The 20,385-nt window shown below is 46.3% G+C and overlaps 1 protein-coding gene across 1 annotated transcript; it reads right to left on the bottom strand.

Moving 5' to 3' along the window:
• Positions 1 to 4,817: 4,817 nt before the first annotated feature.
• On the bottom strand, positions 4,818 to 20,156 carry LOC139051677 (uncharacterized). The gene is made up of 7 exons (XM_070528644.1): positions 20,103 to 20,156; positions 17,748 to 17,754; positions 16,787 to 17,080; positions 14,406 to 14,506; positions 12,598 to 12,808; positions 11,872 to 12,051; positions 4,818 to 5,081 (listed from the first exon to the last, which is right to left on the bottom strand). Exons 1-7 carry the CDS (start codon positions 20,154 to 20,156, stop codon positions 4,960 to 4,962), a joined length of 969 nt encoding a protein of 322 aa, XP_070384745.1. The 3' UTR covers positions 4,818 to 4,959.
• Between the last annotated feature and the right edge of the window lie 229 nt (positions 20,157 to 20,385).

Raw genomic sequence — 20,385 nt, 5'->3', positions numbered from 1 at the left:
ATCACCTGATTGATAGTGTGAATATGATCTATTGTTGAGTAGCCTTTAAGGAATCCTGGCTGGTCCTTTGCTTGGCAGAAGTCTAAGGTGTTCCTGATTCCATTTGCGATTACCTTAGTAAATATTTGTTAGGCAACGGACAGTAAGCTGATCGGTCTATAATTTTTCAAGTCCATGGCGTCCCCTTTCTTATGGATTAGGATTATGTTAGCGTTCTTCCAAGATTCCGGTACGCTCGAGGTCATGAGGCATTGCGTATTCAGGGTGGCCAGTTTTTCTAGAACTATCTGCCCACCATCCTTCAACAAGTCTGCTGTTACCTGATCCTCCCCAGCTTCATTCCCCCTTTGCATAGCTCCCAAGGCTTTCTTTACTTCTTCCGGCGTTACTTGTGGGATTTCAAATTCCTCTAGACTATTCTCTCTTCCATTATCATCGGGGGTGCCACTGGTACTGTATGAATTTCCATAGAACTCCTCAGCCACTAGAACTATCTCCTTCATATTAGTAATGATATTGCCGGATTTGTCTCTTAACGCATGCATCTGATTCTTGCCAATTCCTAGTTTCTTCTTCACTGCTTTTAGGTTTCCTCCGTTCCTTAGAGCATGTTATATTCTATCCATATTATACTTCCTTGCGTCAGCTGTCTTACGCTTGTAAATTAACTTCGAAAGTTCTGCCAGGTCTATTCTAGCTGTAGAGTTAGAGGCTTCCATACATTGGTGGTTCTCGATCAGATTTTTCGTCTCCTGCGATAGCTTACTGGTATCCTGTCTAAAGGAGTTACCACCGACTTTTATTGCACACTCCTTAATGATGCCCATAAGATTGTCGTTCATTGCGTCAACGCTAAGGTCTTCTTACTGGGTTAAAGCTGGATACCAGTTCTGCAGCTTGGTCCGGAATTCCTCTATTTTCCCTTTTGCGGCTAACTCATTGATCGGCTTATGTACCAGTTTTTTCCGTTCCCTCCTCAAGCCTCGGCTAATTCGAGTTCTTTCCATTTGCAATGTCTACTAATAACTCTCCCCGGCTATTCTTAGTGCCTATGCCTATGCCACTGACTTGTCTCCAGCGTGTTTGTTGCCTACCTTGGCATTGAAGTAGCCCATCAGTACGGTGTATTTTGTTTTGACTTTGCCCATCGCCAATTCCAAGTCTTCATAGAAGCTTTCGACTTCCTGGTCATCATGACTAGATCTAGGGGCGTAGACTTGTACGGTGTTCAATTTGTACCTCTTATTAAGTTTCACAACAAGACGTCCCACCCTCTCGTTAATGCTATTGAATTCGTGTATGTTACCAGCTATATCCTTCTTAACAAGGAATCCGACTCCTAGTTCTCATCTCTCCGCTAAGCCCCGGTAGCACAGGACATGCCCGCTTTTTAGCACTGTATATGCTTCTTTGTCCTCCTAACTTCACTGAGCCCTGTTATATCCCATTTACTGCCTTCTAATTTCTCCAATAGCACTGCTAGACTCGCCTCACTAGATAACGTTCTAGCCTTAAACGTTGCCAGGTTCAGATTCCAATGGCGGCCTGTCCGGATCCAGGGATTCTTAGCACCCTCTGCTGCGTCACAGGTATGACCGCCGCCGTGGTCAATTGCTTTGCAGCTGCTGGGGACGGAGTGCCGGGGTTTGATTGTTGTATTCATATGGGAGGTTGTGGCTAAGTACTGCACCAGGGTGGCCAATCCTGCTCTGGTGAGGTAGTACATTACCGGTGCTAGTCACCAGGATCAGGCCACACTCCACGCCTGTTTTTGCAATTTTATGAACACGCGGATTTTGTTTTTTAATCCGGTGGAAAATTGCGCGGCACCGGGATTCGAACCACGGTCCTATTGCACGCGAGGCGGATCTTCTACCTCTATGCTACGGTTGCCGTACTGAAAAGAGGAACATAAGTACGAGTGAATTTCTTCAGTTTTTGAACTGCTAGATTTTAGGCCTCTGTAGATGTGCACCCAATCCTGTTTTGCAGCATTTGTGGCCAAGAAGATCACTTCATGCAAAGAACATGTTCCAACTGAAGCGGGAAAAAACGAGCCAATATTGCGGGCAATAGAATTCTTGAACATTTGCTTACCTTCTGGTTGTTGTTAACTCAACCAAATGAGGCTAACAGACAAAGACCTCTTTTTTTCTAATTAAGCGCTGAAACAATAAGGAAAAAGGAAGTGAGACGTAGACGAAAAGGGAACTTGTCCTTGCCTTCCGCATTACGCGTGTGATGCTCTAACATTTGATCTACGGCAGCGGCTTTCACCTTTTCACTGTCTTTTTTTTAACGTGTTGTTCTGAAAGTGTCAGCCAGCGACCTCGCGAGTGCGACAGCGTATGTAGACCATCGCCTTTAACCGCCGTGTAACGTAACACGTGAACTTAGGAGGAGGCAATTAAGCTAATAGGTTCTCGTTACTTAAGAACACCCTCGTTTTTCTCATTGCGTAGCGACGTTCACAACTGAGGCAGCCCCGAGGTCTTCAGTTAGGCTACAAAGTTCAATTGGCCCCCCTTTGCAAGCTCCGTAATTCACGCACGGCACACCACCCATAGCTGTGACTGAATGAATATTCGACATCCACCGTCATGAGCGTGAGGGGAGCTGGCTATCTTTTGCAGACCGAGATCTACAACTCGAACGCCGATTTCGCTCAAAGAGGATGGAGGACAGCCGCCTCCGTAGCTGACTTGATAGAGCATCGCATCAGCAATGTGGGAGGTGGTTTGACTATTACAGATGGTATTTACATTGTACACAAAAGAACGGTTTAGTCACCTATGCTTGCCTTGCTTTGATGTAGTTGTGATGAATGAACGCTCTTTAAAGTTGATGTTTGAATTACGATCATTAATGTGGCTGACAAGTGAATGTAAAACGCAAATTTCTAGAGATACTCATTGCCACTCGTTGTCGGACAAGAACTGCTCATGTCGATTTTGTGTGTTGTAGGAAAGGCATTTATTTCTTCCATGGGGCTACACAAACGTGAGAAGACTTTCAATAACCTCATCAATCGCACTGCATGCACTGCAATGGTGCCCATCCCCGCACGCAACTTGAACGTTTTCACGTAATTGGTACCGATTAGGCACATGCGTTGCGAAATAATTCGCATCCCGAATAACATATCCATATATTTCTCACAAACTTCTGTTTGATGCGACATGCAGCGAAGGAATTCGTATTAGGAAAGCTCGGCACTCTGCTGCTGTTGTGATCGCAGGATCAAATCCCGGCTACTACGGTCGCATTTCGATGGGGGCTAAATGCAAGAACACCGGTGTACACCGGTGTATGTTAAAGAGCCCCAGGTAATGAAAATTATTCCGCAGCCCCAAATACGGCGCAGCCTCATAACCAGATCGTGGTTTTGGCACGTAAAATCTCATAATTTTTTTTGCTGTTCTGATTTGCAGAATCGAAAAGATATTTATTCTAAATAAGTTCTTTGTCTTCGTCAACAGTCATATATTTCAGTTTTTTCACTACAAGTCTCCCGCATTCGAGGACATTAGTCTAGTCCATTATGCCTTGCAGACAGGGTTCCATAGATGCCATGCGCAGAAGCCACTCCTCGGGCTAGATTAGATTAACCATCAACGCTTAAATACACTCATGTGTGTCATCTGTTGACAGCTAGTACATAGTGCGTAAGCTATTTCAATTTATCTCTCAACAGGTGAGATTATCCCTATGTCTTAACCTACACGCCACATCACTTGGCGGAAAACTAACTTCTTTCACACATGGTGTTGGAAATAATCACGCGACCACTTTAAACATTCACTTCTTCGCTCTTTCTCCATTTGTTAATAGCTTTCCTCTTTTGTCGCATAAGTAGCGCGTACATCGTAGCTTGCCAATGTGAGCGAAAGCGAGCCTTTCTTAAACCCGCTCGTGGCTGCGCACTAACGCCAAGCGCCACCGACTGAGCTGCGAGGAGAGAGAGAGAAAAAAAACATTTATTTATCATGAGTTTGGGCGACTTCCTCGCAGGGTGGAGCCCTTAGTTCAGGGCCCCATTGGCTCGCGCCACTCCGCGTGCCCGCCGGATCAGCCGTCGCTGCTCTTGCGGGTCTGAGCTGGTCAGCGCAGTCTCCCAGGAGGAAGGGGAAGGCGAAGGAATGGGGGAGTAGCCCGGAGGGTGTGGGCACTCCCAGGTGCAATGATATACTGTGGGTTTCGCTCCACAATAGGGACAGTATGAGGGCTAGTGTGTGGGGTGGAAGAGGTGAAGATAAAAGAGGCAGGGAAATGAATTAGTTTAAAGCTGTCGCCACGCGACGGCATCTTTTCGATTAAGGGAATTATGTGCTTGTACCTGTTGTATCCACTCGCCTAGGAAGAGTCGCGGCCTGCCGGTCGTGAAAAGAGGTGGCGCTAAGTGGCGGGTTCTACGCTGAAACCCGCCGCGGGCAAAATGTGGCCCACGCGTCTGAGTTTAGAGACCCACGTGTTAGGATACCCTAGCTGTTATTCCATTTCATTTAGGCTACCATTAAGTAGTGTGTCAAACACACTTCTCATACTTTACTTTAACGAGCTAATTCTAGGAACTGAAGTTGTCCTACAATAATCCATCATCATCATCATCCTAATTTGCTCTTGTATGACTTCTGCAAACAGCTTATGCATGGAAAGCTCAGCTAAGATTGTCCATAGTTTCCTGATCATTGGTTGCTTATAGAAGCCAACGTCGTTGAAGAAAACTAAGCAAAACGCAGGGGGGCGGAAGGTAAGAGGAAAAAATACAATACAAGCAATAGTACAATAGTACATTTATTGACATCAACATAAACCCATAAATTAAAACAAAGCAACCACAATGTTTTTCTTCTTTCTTTTTGTGATTCGCCTATTTTAATCATGATTGTCATGACTACATTTTAGCCTACGTTCAGAGCGTGGCTCATGTAAGGCACCATAGTAGCCATGGTGATCAGATCACTTCTGGGGTGGCCAAGGTATCGTCAGAGTGGCAGATTTCCCGCGCAATTGCCGCTCATCAGTCGCCATGTTGAAAGCAGACACTGAGAAGCTGCACTCCTGCGCCCGGGCAGGGAGACCTATAGAGTGAAGCGATAGTCAAAGTTGATCCCGGGTACTACATTCATGCCAGTCATTGTGGGCACTGAAACAGTATTAAATTTGGCAAATTGCAATTATTCTTACTTATTTCGTAATGTTACTCTCATGTTCGGTGCTAAGAATTGATAGAATTACTATGCACAGCACTTCAAGTATTAAAGCGAGAAAAATGGGAAAGCAGACGTTACGGGCAACAAAGGGTGAAACATGGTTTCATGAGTTACGATCAGCTACACTCTTAAACAAATGTACACCTTTTGGGTCGTATCTTTCCACGAAACAATAATCATAATCTGTATTGCTTGCGTTTCCTTTCTTGAAAACTCTGCGATCGCTGCTTTCCTGTCTAGAATGCTCCATCGTGCTGATAACGTTCATGCCGTTCGTGACGTGGAAGTACCGGTCTCGCAGCGTTAAAGAAAGGAAATGCAGCAAGACAGATGTCGTTGTGTTGCAATATACGACCGAAAGGGTGTAATTTTGCTTAAGAGTGTAAGTGACGCTATAACCTGGACATGCTCTATATTATTACGGGGATGTTGGGAGTATAGATTATATTTACAATATATATACAAAATGAGTCTGAGTAGTTAAGATGGCTGACCAACAATAACCCGCACCAGCCAGCGTCTCGCGATCTTCTTCTTGCTCTCTTCATTCATCCTTCCGTAAGAGGAGCCCCGGGTGGTGAAGCACCGTCGTGGCGCATGCTAGGCAAAGAAGTGCGAGCGAAGTGTGGCTTTAGCCGCGAAACGCGCACGACGTCAACAGGCGGCGGACTTGAGGATGGATCAAACTCTAACGGCACGATCTCGTAACTGACTTCGTTAACTTGACGTAGGACTTCATAAGGCCCTGTGTAGCGAGAGAGAAGCTTCTGGAAGAGGCTGAACCAATGAGATGGTGACCAAAGCAGCACCCAAGCACCTGGGGCGAACTGATCATCCCGATGGCACTGGTCGCAACGTTCTTTTTGCAGATGCTGCGAGGCTAATAAGCGAGATCGGGCTATTTGACGCGTCATGTGAGCGCGATCGATGACTTCGCCAGCGTACTCAGTGGCAACACGAGGCACAGAAGGTAGGATGGTGCCAAAGGGCAATGCAGGGTCGCGACCATACAAAATATAAAAGGATGAATATCCTGCGGTGTCATGTCGGGACGAGTTATACGCGAATGTCACATAGGCCAGCGTGGCATCCCAGTCGCTGTGATTGTTTGAAACGTACATTGACAGCATCTCTGCGCGCGTTCGTTCATTTGTGGGTGGTAGGTGGTGGACAGCTTGTGCTCAGTGGCACAAGGGCGGAGGAGGTCGTCCACAACTCGAGACAAGAACGAGCGACCACGGTGTATAAGTAACTGTCAAAGTGACGTCGTGAAGGAGAAAATCGGCGACGTCTGTTGCGCAACTAGTCGGCAACGCATTCGTTAACGCGTAGCGTGTCGCTTACTCAGTAGTGACAGCGATCCACTTATTCCCTCTAGTCATCGTTGGAAAAGGGCCAAGCAGGTCTAGGCCTACACGAAAGAACGGTTCAGAGGGAACTTCAATTGGATGGAGTCGTCCGACAGGTGGTAGGGGAGGTTTCTTCCAGCGCAGGCACAATTCGCAAGTTGAGACATAACGACACACAGAGCGGTAGAGACCCGGCCAGAAGAACCCGCGTCGTACGCGGTCGTACGTACGCAAAACTCCAAGGTGTCCCGCCGTCGGTGCATCGTGAAGTTGTTCGAGAGGGACGGATCACATATGACGAGGAAGGACAAGGAGCAACTCGGCGCCGTCAGGGTTGATATTGTGGCGGTAAAGGACGCCGTCATGCAGCACGAACATGTGGCATGTGCTGTCGGTGCGGCCAGATTGCACTCCGGCGATGATGGGCTGTAAGGATACGTCACGTTGTTGTTCAGCGCGCATGTCGGTCATGTCAGTCAAAGCCCTCACGCAGGTCACCGGATCATGCGCAACAGGATCAAGGGGATCCACGCGATTACGCGAGAGGCAGTCAGCGTTCTTGTGCAGACGCCCAGACTTATAGTTGACAATAAATGAAAATTCCTGGAGCCGCAAAGCCCGGCGACTAAACCATCCTGTGGGGTCCCGCAGGAAAGACACCCAACAGAGGGTGTGGTGGTCTGTAACGACCGAAAACGTGCGGCCGTACAAATATAGCCGGAACTTTCCGACAACACAATCTAAAGCCAAGCATTCCCGCTCGGTGATGGAGTAATTTCTCTCGGCAAGTGACAGCAGGCGGCTCGCGTAAGCTATGACGCACTCGGTACCATTCTGCTGTTGGGCAAAAACAGCGCCAATGCTGTGGCCGCTTGCGTCAGTGTGGACTTCGGTCGGTGCAGATGGATCAAAGTGGGCAAGTATGGGAGGGGTGGTCAGAAACCCGAGGAGAGCGGCGAATGCGTGAGCCTTCTCCGGGCCCCATGAGAAAGGCGCGTTCTTCTTTAGAAGATCTGTCAAAGGCCGAGCAACGTCGGCGAAGTTTTTGACGAAACGGCCTGTTTTTGTCGGCCTGTGAAGAACACAGGTCGACTAAGCAGCGCACGTCAGAAGCAGAACGTGGCACAGGGAAGCTGCATACGGCGCGAACTTTTTCCGGATCTGATTGGACACTAGATGCGTCAACCAGGTGTCCCAACACCGTAATCTGACGGTGCCCGAGTTGACACTTCGTGGAGTTCAGTTGGAGGCCGGCTTTTCGGAAGACCGAGAGAATGGCAGCGAGTCGGGTAATGTGGCTGCCGAACGTGGGAGAAAAAACAATAGCGTCGTCAAGGTAACAAAGACATGTGATCCCTTTGTAGCCTCGTAGAAAAGAGTTCATCATACGTTCAAATTTCGCTGGAGCATTGCATAGGCCAAAGGGCATGACTTTGAACTGATATAAGCCATCCGGCGTGATGAAGGTCGTCTTCTTGCGGTCCATTTCATCAACGGAAATCTGCCACTAGCCGGATCGAAGATCGATGGACGAGAAGCACTTTGCTCCGTGCAAGCAGTCCAAGGCGTCATCGGTGCGTGGTGGTGGGCAGACATCTTTGCACGTGATCTTTTTTACATGGCAATAATCGACGCAAAAACGCCAGGTACCATCTTTCTTTTTCGCAAGGACGACAGGCGAAGCCTAAGGGCTGGCTGATGGCTCGATGACCCCTTTGCGGAGCATTTTGTCCACTTGTGATTGGATGACTCGACGTTGAGCATGCGATACCCGATAGGGACGCCGACGAATAGCATTCGTGCCTCCAGTGTTTATACGGTGGTGAACGACAGATGTTTGACCTAAAGGCCTGTCGCCAAAATCAAACATGTCACTGTACGATTCAAGCAGGTGGCCTATGTCCGTGGCCTGTGCAGAGGTCAGGTCAGGTGCAATCATTTCCGCAATGTCATGCGTTAAGGAACCAGAGCTGTGAGCTGCAATTGGCGCTAAGACGGCCCGCTCGGCATTCAGAATCTCAATGTCAAATTCGGAACAACAAGAAACGCTGGCCAAGAACATGCCGGCTGGAATCACTCAAGGACACAGGCTGAAATTCAGAAGCGGTGGAACGACGTCGTTGTTAGTAACCGTGACCAACGTATGCGGAACAGCAACGTTCCGGTCCAAAAGCACATCGATGATGGGGCGAAGCACATATTCACCGTCAGGAACCGTCAGGGCGGTCGGTCAAAGTGACGTAAGTAATTGCCTCGGGTGACAGACGCACATCGTGAAGAGAGCGCAAGGGCGGTGGGGCGGTGCTCGAGGCATCGGCGAGTTGAGGCAGTTCCAGCAGAAGAACGCCGGTCGCGCAGTCGATGAGAGCAGAATGAGCGGATAAAAGTTTATCCAAGAATAACGTCGTGCGTAACGTCAAATTTGCGTAACTACCTACGCATACATCAGGCGGTCAACCGCAGGGTTGTCTGAACAGGCCAATCAAACGCTCTCCTCGTTCATAGGAGGTAACATTTGTTTGCTTGAAAAACGAATAACATTGCCTACACTGAGCAGCTTGTGTTATCTAATTAGCTGACAAGAGGCGAGGAGCACGCTCAAGGGCAGAGGGATTGAATGGGGCCGAGCCACTGCAGTGAAAATCGACAATCGGATGAGGAGGGTGGTGTGGGCGTCTGGGATTGGTCCGCTTTCCCTTACTTAGCCTGCGGTGGTTGGTCGAAAATCGTGGTGGCATGCAACGGAACCTTAATAATTACGCTAAAACGGACCCTCAGCAAAGCAGAATTGGCAGAACGAGGTCGTTAACGTGCCTGAAGTGCTGGAAAAATTTGCGCGACCACGGAAAGAAGTTTATTATACGGAAATAAAGTCATGCTCTTGGGCAGGTGCGAGCAGCCAGTGCCTGAGCGATCGGCGGCAGCCATCTTTTATACCTTTCGGAACGGGGCGGCCTGCAGCTATTCAGAAGAAAATTCAGTTTTTTTCGGCATATTATTGCACCTCTAACGCGTATACGTCAATCTGACGTGTGAGCTTTTGCAGTTTTGTGACGTCGCGTGACAGGTAGATGAAGTGGGTGCAGCCCGAAAACTTTTGACCAATAGCCGAGGGCTAATAGCAAAAAGGCGTCGAATCAGAGATAACTATTTTTCTTTTGTTCGGTCAGATCAAACATAATCAGTGTGTACACGTAATATCAGATGGCGAGCTATCGCGGATTTCATGACGTCGCGTGACAGACAGGTGAGTGGGGGTGGTCCAAAAAAGTTTTTGACCAATCGCGGAGGGCTAATTGCAGAATTGGAGTAGAAAAGTTTGGAATAGCATTGCGTTATAGCGCCCCAGTTCTCGTCTAACGATACGCACCACGTCCTCTGATGGTTACGCATGCTGCTGTGCGGGTTGAACTTCACAAATCGACGTTGCACCAGTATTGGAAAGTCTGGCGAATGGTTGCAAGACGCGTCGGCTTTAGGCTTGTTCGAATTATCGGCACTCTTTAATGATTGCATAAACTGGAGAACAGCTTTTGCACATGAGCAGATTAAACGCGTCGTCAGCAATGCCCTTAAGCACGTGCCCGGCCTTCTCAGCTTCTGTCATGTTGTGATCAGCCTTACAACACAGTGCCAGCACCTCCTGGATGTACGAGACATAAAACTCCGTGGGGGATTGGGCAAGGGAGACCAGTTCCTGCTTTGTGGCAATTTTACGGCCGGCTGGTTTGCCAAACAACTCTGCCAACTTCTGTTTGCGTTAGTCCCAACTGGTTAGCTTTTCTTCGTGGTTTTCGTAGCACACCTTTGCCGTGCCTCTTAGGTAGAACAACAGGTTAGCTAGTATAAGCGTAGGGTCCCATCTGTTGATTCCACTCCCGCGTTCGTACATGGCCACCCACTCTTCAACGTCGGCGCCATCGGTCCCGCAGAAAGTTCCAGGATCCTTGGGTTGCACAACGACAACCGAAGGTGGCAACAACGTGGCTGGCGACGGTGACGTAGGAGGCGGCAACGACGTTGATCCCGCGTGCTCACCGTCATTCATGGTGTGGGCGGGGATGCGACGTCCACTGCGGAGATCCGTTTCCAACCGTGGTAGCCCGCACCTCTCACCAATATGTTAGGGGGACGTTGGGAATATAGAAGATTATATTTACAATATATATACAAAATGAGTCTGAGTAGTCAAGATGGCTGTCCCCCAACAACCCGCAGCTGCCTGCGTCTCGCGATCTTCTTCTTCCTCTTTCGTTTATCCTTCCGTAACAATGTTAAGTAGTCCCAGCACATTAATTTCTGTTCACGGAATCCCGAAACACCAGAAAAAGACACGTATAAAAGCGTTGTTGGCGCCATGCTGTGAACCTGATGTCAACTGAAGTTCGGAGCATTGCAAGTGAACCTACCCTGCCTTATGGGACAAACGTGTCACCAACAATAATGATATGGGTGTAATGGATTGCGTTTTTGTCTTTCTTTTTTTCCAGTCTGCCAAGAAATCGACGCAACACAAATACGTTTCTAAGACCACGGATATATTTGGTTTGAAGTCCATCATGTATATTTTGAAGCACCACAAGAAACTGTGACAGCTATAACAGAACCTCAGTCACTTTAAGCTTTTAGTTAGAAAAGGTAAGCGCTTTTCTACACATCTGACCGAAGAAAACGTAAGAATCTGATGTTCCAACTAAGATAAATAGGAATAAGTAGGATAAAACAGCTCACGTAGCCCATAGAACATACAACCGATGGCCTTTTAGAGTTACATAATGGGCACAAAGATGAGAAACACCACCGAGACGGCAGAAGGTTACACTTAGTAATTAGATTATGAAATACTATAGGCTTGGGGTGGCGGCTGCTGGTGTAGAACAGGTGACGGGATCCCTGGGGGAAGCATTCTTAGTGCAGCAGACTTAACATGTAAAATATGATGGTGCATATGTACACACAAATGTACCTAAGGGGTGCCCTGGGCATATTGTGGCATTTAAGGGGAAAAAAACGTTTCTGTAGTGAGCTGGCGCTCGCCATGAATCTCTCCCTGTGTTCTAGTCTGTACTGCATTAATGCATGCGCACTTGAGAATATGAGCTATATGTATAAGGCACCGACTACGCAGGAGCTATTTATTGGGGCAGTCAGTTACATCAAATTAGCTTTATGCTCGTGCAATACGGGAGAACACGAAGGGAACGTTTTTAGGAAATTATTTAGAGATAATGTTGAATGGATAAATGTCCGGCAATAATGAACTCATCACGCAGTTATCAGGCGGGAAAAAAGAAGACAGGATTGCGTACCAGGGATGGCAAGAAAGGATTGATCAGTGGTCGCAGCCATTAGATGGTCCTGGTCACACTGCCAGGAGACCACGTAGCCCGTCAGCGGACCCCTTGGCTCGTCCGGCGCCTTCCACTCAAGGTGAGCTGAAGAACCATCTTCTGTTGCATTCACTGTCAGTCCACTAGGCTTACTCGGCTCTGCAGAACGCGTAGCGGAGACAACACGTGGCGATCAACACTGTGGGCAGAATCTATGTTTAAACTGGGTGTTGCAGTATATTCCAGTTGATGGCACCAGGTTGCTGCTTTTCTATTTCTGAAGCACCGCGTGTCAGAGGTTCCAACTGAAAGGCCCCAGAGTATGTTTTAATGCATTTCAGCTTCAGCCTTTGCTTCTCCGTTAAGTTCGCCCATATTGCCTCAAGGTAAATACATCGGCTAAGCCGCGTGCAAAGAAAATTTAGTACAGAGGCACGACAGTTTCGTCATTTTTTTCATCATCCTCAATTCCAATGCCACGGATAGCTGAAACATGTGATCATGAGTGACGATAAACGGCGATACCGCGTATTGAAACTCGTGATTTCTGTGAGCCTCGATGGCCACGCACAGTGAGCGCATCAAGAGCGACCGATTGAAGAGCTGTAAATAAGCGTAATGTAGGCAGTACCTGGCACCTTCGCGGGACCTTGGATAATGAACAAAAAGACCAATATTTACTGTTGAATTTAGCAGCAAAAATACCTGACATGTCGGTTGCGATGTCCACTGTGTTTGCATCACCACATCCTAGGTTGTTGCAGCCTCTCACTGATAGTGAGTAGGTCGTGTGTGGTCTAAGATCTGAGAGCCTGACGTATCCCGCTTTGAAGGAGGAGTTCCAGCCGTGCAACACGACCTCGTCGCATTCGGTCGAGTTCTCGCAATTCACCCAGTTGCTGTAGTTCGTTGAAACCTGAGGAAGAAGGCGAGGACAGCAGCACAGCGATAACGCGGTCATTGGGAGGCGTGAACCGTGCACATATTGGTTACACCAACAATGCGCGCCCATATTTACATAAAATGAGTTAAGCGCATGGGAAAATCCGTATTTTGAGCTCGATTCAAGTACGCGTGCGCGCAAGCAAACAATGAAGGCTTCGAAGCGGCTGTATATTCAAAGAACCCCAAGTTGTTAAGACCACGTAATTCAGCCCGCTAACTCCCAGAGAATAATTGCACGAAGAATTCTATCGCTCTTAGCGTGCCTTACAACTTGCCCTTCGTTAAGTTCAGGAGAGACTAAGACATTCTTTGTTCCTACACTGACCTAGATTTGTACACAGTAGGTAAATTAACAGTGCATTGATTGTTTTATATATTGGGGTCATTAGTTCGATATGAGCTTAGGGAGATTCGCTTGGGACGTTTCCGCTTAATACGTATTTGGTCACTCTTGCCATGTGCGACTGGGCAACTTTGAGGCCAAAACCCCGAGTGACTACATCATGGTCCCCCCTACTCCAATGAGATGGAGAGACGGGATAGTTCGTTGAAGTTCATAATGAACAGATCTTGAAGCACACGACCACGCACAGTTCTTGTGGTCAAGGTTGTGTGGGACAAACCGGAATATACGACAACGATCGCAACCGGGAACATCGCGCATTCTTAAAGGCCTCAGGAACTCCACATCTTGCGAACCATTGAAAGAAATATTATCTGGCTTTCAAAGAAAAAAAATTATTTTTGGACATCTAGATTAACTAACTCGCTAGTTCGTAGATTCAGATAATTTCAAGAAACACTAAAAAGCGTCCGTCAGTCAAGCCACAATCATTTTACAAAATATGGAGTTGTACTACCTTGATAATTCGCATTTGCCTGCGTTTTCTTTGTGTAGTAATACGTAGTGTACCGGGTGGTTCTTATAATATGACCTCTTGTTTTGGGCTTTGCTGCGAGTGCGCGAGAAATCGTTTAACAACTTATAAAGTCTTTGGCTCAAAAAAAAAATATGTTTCGGTTGTGAGCGAAGCGCTATCCTATCTGAATTTCCAATCTCTTCGTGTGTGTGTGTGTGCGTGCGCGTGTGTGTATGTGTGTGTGTGTGTGCGTACGTGTGTGTCTGTGTGTGTGTGTGTGTGCGTGCGTGCGCGCTTCAAGATCTGTCCAATATGAAATTTCATCTCATGAAAAAAGGGATGCCATCCCTTCTTTTATTTAAATGAAGGAAGTGATTGCCTGGTGATTGAGGTTTTACGTGCCAAATAAGAGGGCCCTCCGGAAATTTGGACCACCTGGATTCTTTAACGTGCAACTAACCCATGTACACCGGTGTTATGCATTTCGCTCCCACCAAAATGCAACCGCCACGGCCGAGATTTGATCCCGCGACCTCGTGCTTAGCAGCCCAACACCATAGCCACTAAGCAACCGCGGCGGGTAGAAAATGGAAAAAAAAACTGCCTTTATATTGCCGTCTTACGTGTCATGACTTGTGACATGGCATACAAACTCAAACGAAGTAGAGAAAGCCACTCAAACGAAGTGCATCAATACGAGCAACCAACCTCTACATGCGTAACGGTGCTGTTGAGAAATATCCATGACACAGCGGCTATGTCTGGCGTGGACTGGAACCCTCTTGTGGACAACGTTGGAGCCAGAGGAACTGTTGGACGGGAAAAGAAACAGAACCACACATACGAGCAATTCACAGTCACCACGTAAACAGAACTAAAAACAGCAGCCATACAGTGAAAACTACTCCGTTGATACACTGGACTTTAACCGGCAGCATACACTGCTAACTACTTCCTGTGAAAAATGAACATCAATAATTTCATTTCACAGCACCGCAATAACGTGCCTCATATATACACTATTATCACGTAAAACATACAAACATCCTTAAACTTAATGGACTAACGGTAAGAACATGACGTCATATTTAGGGCCACTTTAGCGATTTATGTTTAACTTAAGGATTAGTGCTCTTCCATAAAAAACAAGCCTTTGTCGTTTATTTTTAGGTCATTTGAGTACACCGTTTACTCTAGAGGTGTTCTGGATCACTATCTCCCGCCTGGAACATTTTTTTTGCTTAAACGACAAAGTTCATTAGCTATGCTTTTCATGATCACCAAAAAACTTCTTCGCTTATACCTAATTAGCTTACCTGAATTGTATTTCAAGTTAATCCTGCATTTTTCGCGAAGCATAGACTACTTCACTGGATTTGCTGTTCTAACGATGCCTGATGGTAAATTTAATCAGGTGCCTCCTTAAAGCGCGCGAGATGCAAGGTAAATGAGCCTGAGGAAGTCGCGACGTTGTTTTTTTAAAGGGACGCACAACTAATTTTCATGGTAGCTATTTCATTTAATGCAAAGGAGAGTTTACTGGTCAGAATGTCTAATAATGAAGTGGTAACGCGGAAAACGACGTGGAAAATTTTTATCAAAATTTTTCGATCTGCAGTGATGATGTAGTCGTTCACGGGAAGCATGCTGAAAACGCTGATAGGTGAGTGCGATAGCGATTATACGCCAGCGCTAGTGGGAGGCAGATGGCAAGTGCGGCCGTAACAGTGAGAAATTATTATTTTGTTTATCAAGTCGATGTTCCGGCAGTTGATGTTTTCCGAAGTGTTACAGTGTTTCTTCGATAACAGCTACGTGTTTTTACTGTTTCCTGTCCAACTGCGTTGCTATTTAACCAGTCAAAACGAAACCAATCGGAGCGAAAGCAAAATGACGCTTTTACACATGATACGCAGTTCAGCGTGTTGCCGTAGCCATGCGTGCACTTTTTATTTCCGGAGCATATAATTAAGTTCAAGTGTCTAATAATATAGCAGTTGCAATGTCAAGCAATAATTGGGCTGTACTTAATAACAGCCGGTTTACGTACAGTAATCTCAGACTATATCCGAAGTACCAAGATTTCACTGCCAGGCCTCGGCACTTACTGGTTCTTGAGACCTTCTTTGCCAATTTAAAATTATTGTTCCTACTGAAATCGCGAACACCATGATGGATTCTATCACAATAAATCATGGTCAATTCACTTCCATGAACCTCTCACAACACATTCTGGCCACTAGCCAGTCCCTTTATTAAGCGCTTCAGGCAACAGTGCTGGGACTTCCGACTACTTCCATTTGAAGGTCTTATTTTTTGTTTTAAAGTGACAGCATTATTTGCCTGTTCTAACCACTTCGTGGTTTGTATGTGCCCAGCTGTTCATGGCCAACTAAGAACATACGTGAGATGTTACTACTTGCCACTAGACAAAAACAAATGAAATTGCTCGATGATCGATTGCGAACCCTGTGCCCCCAGCACAGAAGTGCCTTGCTCTAACCATTGGGCCATGGACTCACGTCACCTAAAAGGCGGAAAAATCAAGGGCGATTAGGTATCCCTACGTGGCTGAATGCGAAGGCATGCATGAGAAGTCTCTCCGATGATGGCCTCGGCCGCGTTAGCGTACTTGCGTTGACGTCCAAAGAAGCCGGGCGCAGCAATTGACTGACATGCCGAAGTCCATCGAAGCGCACGGCAGAACTCACCGAAATCACCGCACCGACTGGCATCGCCGCGACGCGCGGCGCTATACTTCATAGACTGGTCACACAATTGCCGCGTCCCGGCAACTTCGGCTTATCTAACCGTAATCTTTACCGGGAAGCGCTTGCGGCGAACGCTATGCGTGAAGGCGAGCATTCTGGTTACGTTTTCTTTCCCCCACATGGTCGGCGCCGCCACCTCAGCGAATGTATCATGTGGTGGTGCTTCAAGCAACCCAGCGCGAACTACTAATTGGACAGTAGTGTGATTGCCGGTGATTAACAATTGGCAGCTGTAGGGTGCACAAGAGGCATAATTTTGAACATGAAAAGGGCACAGGTTAAGCAAGACTATAGGCGGCATGGCTGCTTGTTGCTTACCGAGAGGCCAAGTGCTTACGGTGGCACTTGCAGGGCGGCCGTACTCTCGTTTTCCTGGGGTCCTCTCCAAAGAAAGCAGCACCTGAACTTCGTACTCTGCGCCTGAGCTGAGATTCCCTATCGTAATCGCCTTCTCAACAGTATGGACGAGTCTGTAGAAACCATTCGTCTTCACTGTCACTTCGAACTCCGGGTTCAGCTCTGGCGCGTGCCGCAGGAGCGTGATGTTCCATTCCAAGTAGAGGGAACGGGTGTCGTTCGATAGGATTGTTGTAATTATAGGCGTGGGAATAGCTGCGAAAATTGCAAAAAAGGAAAAACATTACGTGAAGGAAGTTGCCGCAAGTAACAGGAAAACGCACAGCAGTCTAAGAAAGAAAACAGCATTTTCGCTTATGTTCTTATTCTTTCATACCATGGATGGGACATCTATAATTTTCCCCTAACAGATTATTAATCTCTGTGTAATTCACAATTTAGAAATGAATATTCTTGTTCACATGGCAGCAGCTTTCCTTTGACATAGCCGTCCAGATTAACATTTATTCTGGTAGTTTTTCTAGATGTTTCTTGCCTTCGCTATCCAAATTTGCATGCTGGCAACACGTGTAGTTTTCTTTTTTTTAATTAATAGTGCTCTATTTTTAAACACCTGAGGTTTCGGCAAAACAAGCAAGTGCTTGTTAGCGCGGAATGAGATACAGTCGCACGTATGGTGAAAACAGATAGAGTGAAAGAAGTGTAAGATTCGAAGGCTCTGCTCTCTTATTCTACGTGACTTTGCCATAGAACAGAATGTAGCGTAAGCAAGGCTTGATACCCACAAGTTTCTCCAGACTCTTCACGCCTGTATGTAGCATGTATAATTTTTAATCTCAGTATGCCACTTTCACCACACTCTTCGTGTATTCAATAAGCATGTATAATGTTCTTGTTCTCAATGACTTATCTGGTGACTTACTGGAATCCTAAGTAGCGCCAAGAATACAAGGACAGACATAAGAAAGACAAACATGGCGTTCGTGTTAGCACTACTTAGGATGCCAGCGTGACAGAACAAGTAGCACGAATTACTGCTTTACACTTATTCAACCTTAGAGATCCAAAAATCGTTTTATTCTTCGTGCACTTGCTTACAATTTCAGCCTGTGCCCCGACAACATAATCCGCACGTTTATGCTCATATCAGTCCATACGTACTTTTGAAAAAACTTGAGAGTGCCCTCGAAATGGGTCTGTTAGCACGAGCGCGTAGTATAGCATCTGTCTAGTCAGCTATAGGTTAGGTTTTCTCAACTACTTATATCGTCGTGCCAATTGAAAGAACGAACGTTCTCACACGAAGAAATCTTTCGTTGTCGAGCTAGTGGTACTGATCTCAAGTTCAACAACAACATAAGCAAACAACTGTTGGGCCCATAGCCAAGGCTAGTGTGGGCCCATGTCGTATACATGCGTATGTGCTACGGCGATCAGGACAGTGATGAACAAATGCGTATTGATTATACATAATTGTACAGGATGAGAAACAATTAAGAGGGGAAAAAACATACATCAGTGCAACAATAGAATAGTATTACTGAAAAAATATCACCGCAAAGACAGAGCCACATTCTTAACTAATTTTTGAGAGATATAATCTTTTTATGGAAAACAAAAAGTTACTGTCACTCTTCACTTCTATTGGTAAGGCGTCCCATATTTTCGTACCATGATACTCGCTGCCTATTGTAAATTGCGCTTCTCTTCCGAGACTGTTAAGCACTACTTTAGTTTTCTGCAGATTAATTTTTAGACCCACTCTTCTGCTTTGCCTCTCCAGGTCAGTGAGCATGCATTGCAATTTGTCCCCTGAGTTACTAAGCAAGGCAATATCATCAGTGAATCGCAAGTTACTAAGGTATTCTGCATTAACTTTTATCCCCAATTCGTCCCAATCCAGGTCTCTGAATACCTCCTGCAAACACGCTGTGAATAGCATTGGGGATATCGTATCTCCCTGCCTGACGTCTTTCTTTATTGGGATTTTGTTGCTTGCTTTATGGAGGACTACAGTGGCTGTGGAGCCGCTATAGTTATCTTTCAGTATTTTTGCATACGGCTCGTCTACACCCTGATTCCGTAATGCCTCCATGACTGCTGAGGTTTCGACAGAATCAAACGCTTTCACGTAATCAATGAAAGCTATATATAAGGGTTGGTTATATTCCGCGCATTTCTCTATCACCTGATTGATAGTGTGAATATGATCTATTGTTGAGTAGCCTTTAAGGAATCCTGGCTGGTCCTTTGCTTGGCAGAAGTCTAAGGTGTTCCTGATTCCATTTGCGATTACCTTAGTAAATATTTGTTAGGCAACGGACAGTAAGCTGATCGGTCTATAATTTTTCAAGTCCATGGCGTCCCCTTTCTTATGGATTAGGATTATGTTAGCGTTCTTCCAAGATTCCGGTACGCTCGAGGTCATGAGGCATTGCGTATTCAGGGTGGCCAGTTTTTCTAGAACTATCTGCCCACCATCCTTCAACAAGTCTGCTGTTACCTGATCCTCCCCAGCTTCATTCCCCCTTTGCATAGCTCCCAAGGCTTTCTTTACTTCTTCCGGCGTTACTTGTGGGATTTCAAATTCCTCTAGACTATTCTCTCTTCCATTATCATCGGGGGTGCCACTGGTACTGTATGAATTTCCATAGAACTCCTCAGCCACTAGAACTATCTCCTTCATATTAGTAATGATATTGCCGGATTTGTCTCTTAACGCATGCATCTGATTCTTGCCAATTCCTAGTTTCTTCTTCACTGCTTTTAGGTTTCCTCCGTTCCTTAGAGCATGTTATATTCTATCCATATTATACTTCCTTGCGTCAGCTGTCTTACGCTTGTAAATTAACTTCGAAAGTTCTGCCAGGTCTATTCTAGCTGTAGAGTTAGAGGCTTCCATACATTGGTGGTTCTCGATCAGATTTTTCGTCTCCTGCGATAGCTTACTGGTATCCTGTCTAAAGGAGTTACCACCGACTTTTATTGCACACTCCTTAATGATGCCCATAAGATTGTCGTTCATTGCGTCAACGCTAAGGTCTTCTTACTGGGTTAAAGCTGGATACCAGTTCTGCAGCTTGGTCCGGAATTCCTCTATTTTCCCTTTTGCGGCTAACTCATTGATCGGCTTATGTACCAGTTTTTTCCGTTCCCTCCTCAAGCCTCGGCTAATTCGAGTTCTTTCCATTTGCAATGTCTACTAATAACTCTCCCCGGCTATTCTTAGTGCCTATGCCTATGCCACTGACTTGTCTCCAGCGTGTTTGTTGCCTACCTTGGCATTGAAGTAGCCCATCAGTACGGTGTATTTTGTTTTGACTTTGCCCATCGCCAATTCCAAGTCTTCATAGAAGCTTTCGACTTCCTGGTCATCATGACTAGATCTAGGGGCGTAGACTTGTACGGTGTTCAATTTGTACCTCTTATTAAGTTTCACAACAAGACGTCCCACCCTCTCGTTAATGCTATTGAATTCGTGTATGTTACCAGCTATATCCTTCTTAACAAGGAATCCGACTCCTAGTTCTCATCTCTCCGCTAAGCCCCGGTAGCACAGG

This window comes from Dermacentor albipictus, unplaced genomic scaffold (genome assembly GCF_038994185.2).
Source record: "Dermacentor albipictus isolate Rhodes 1998 colony unplaced genomic scaffold, USDA_Dalb.pri_finalv2 scaffold_13, whole genome shotgun sequence".
NCBI classification, from domain to species: Eukaryota; Metazoa; Arthropoda; class Arachnida; order Ixodida; family Ixodidae; genus Dermacentor; species Dermacentor albipictus.
This window is presented reverse-complemented; position numbering and strand designations above follow the sequence as displayed.

Coding starts and splice junctions, on each gene's coding strand:
- LOC139051677 (XM_070528644.1), bottom strand. CDS start 20,156: ATGGGCAAAGTCAAAACAAAATACACCGTACTGATGGGCTACTTCAAT. Junction 14,507..16,786: donor CGTAAGCACTTGGCCTCTCG/GTAAGCAACAAG, acceptor CCCGTCCAACAG/TTCCTCTGGCTCCAACGTTG. Junction 5,082..11,871: donor ATCCTTTCTTGCCATCCCTG/GTACGCAATCCT, acceptor TTCACTCTATAG/GTCTCCCTGCCCGGGCGCAG.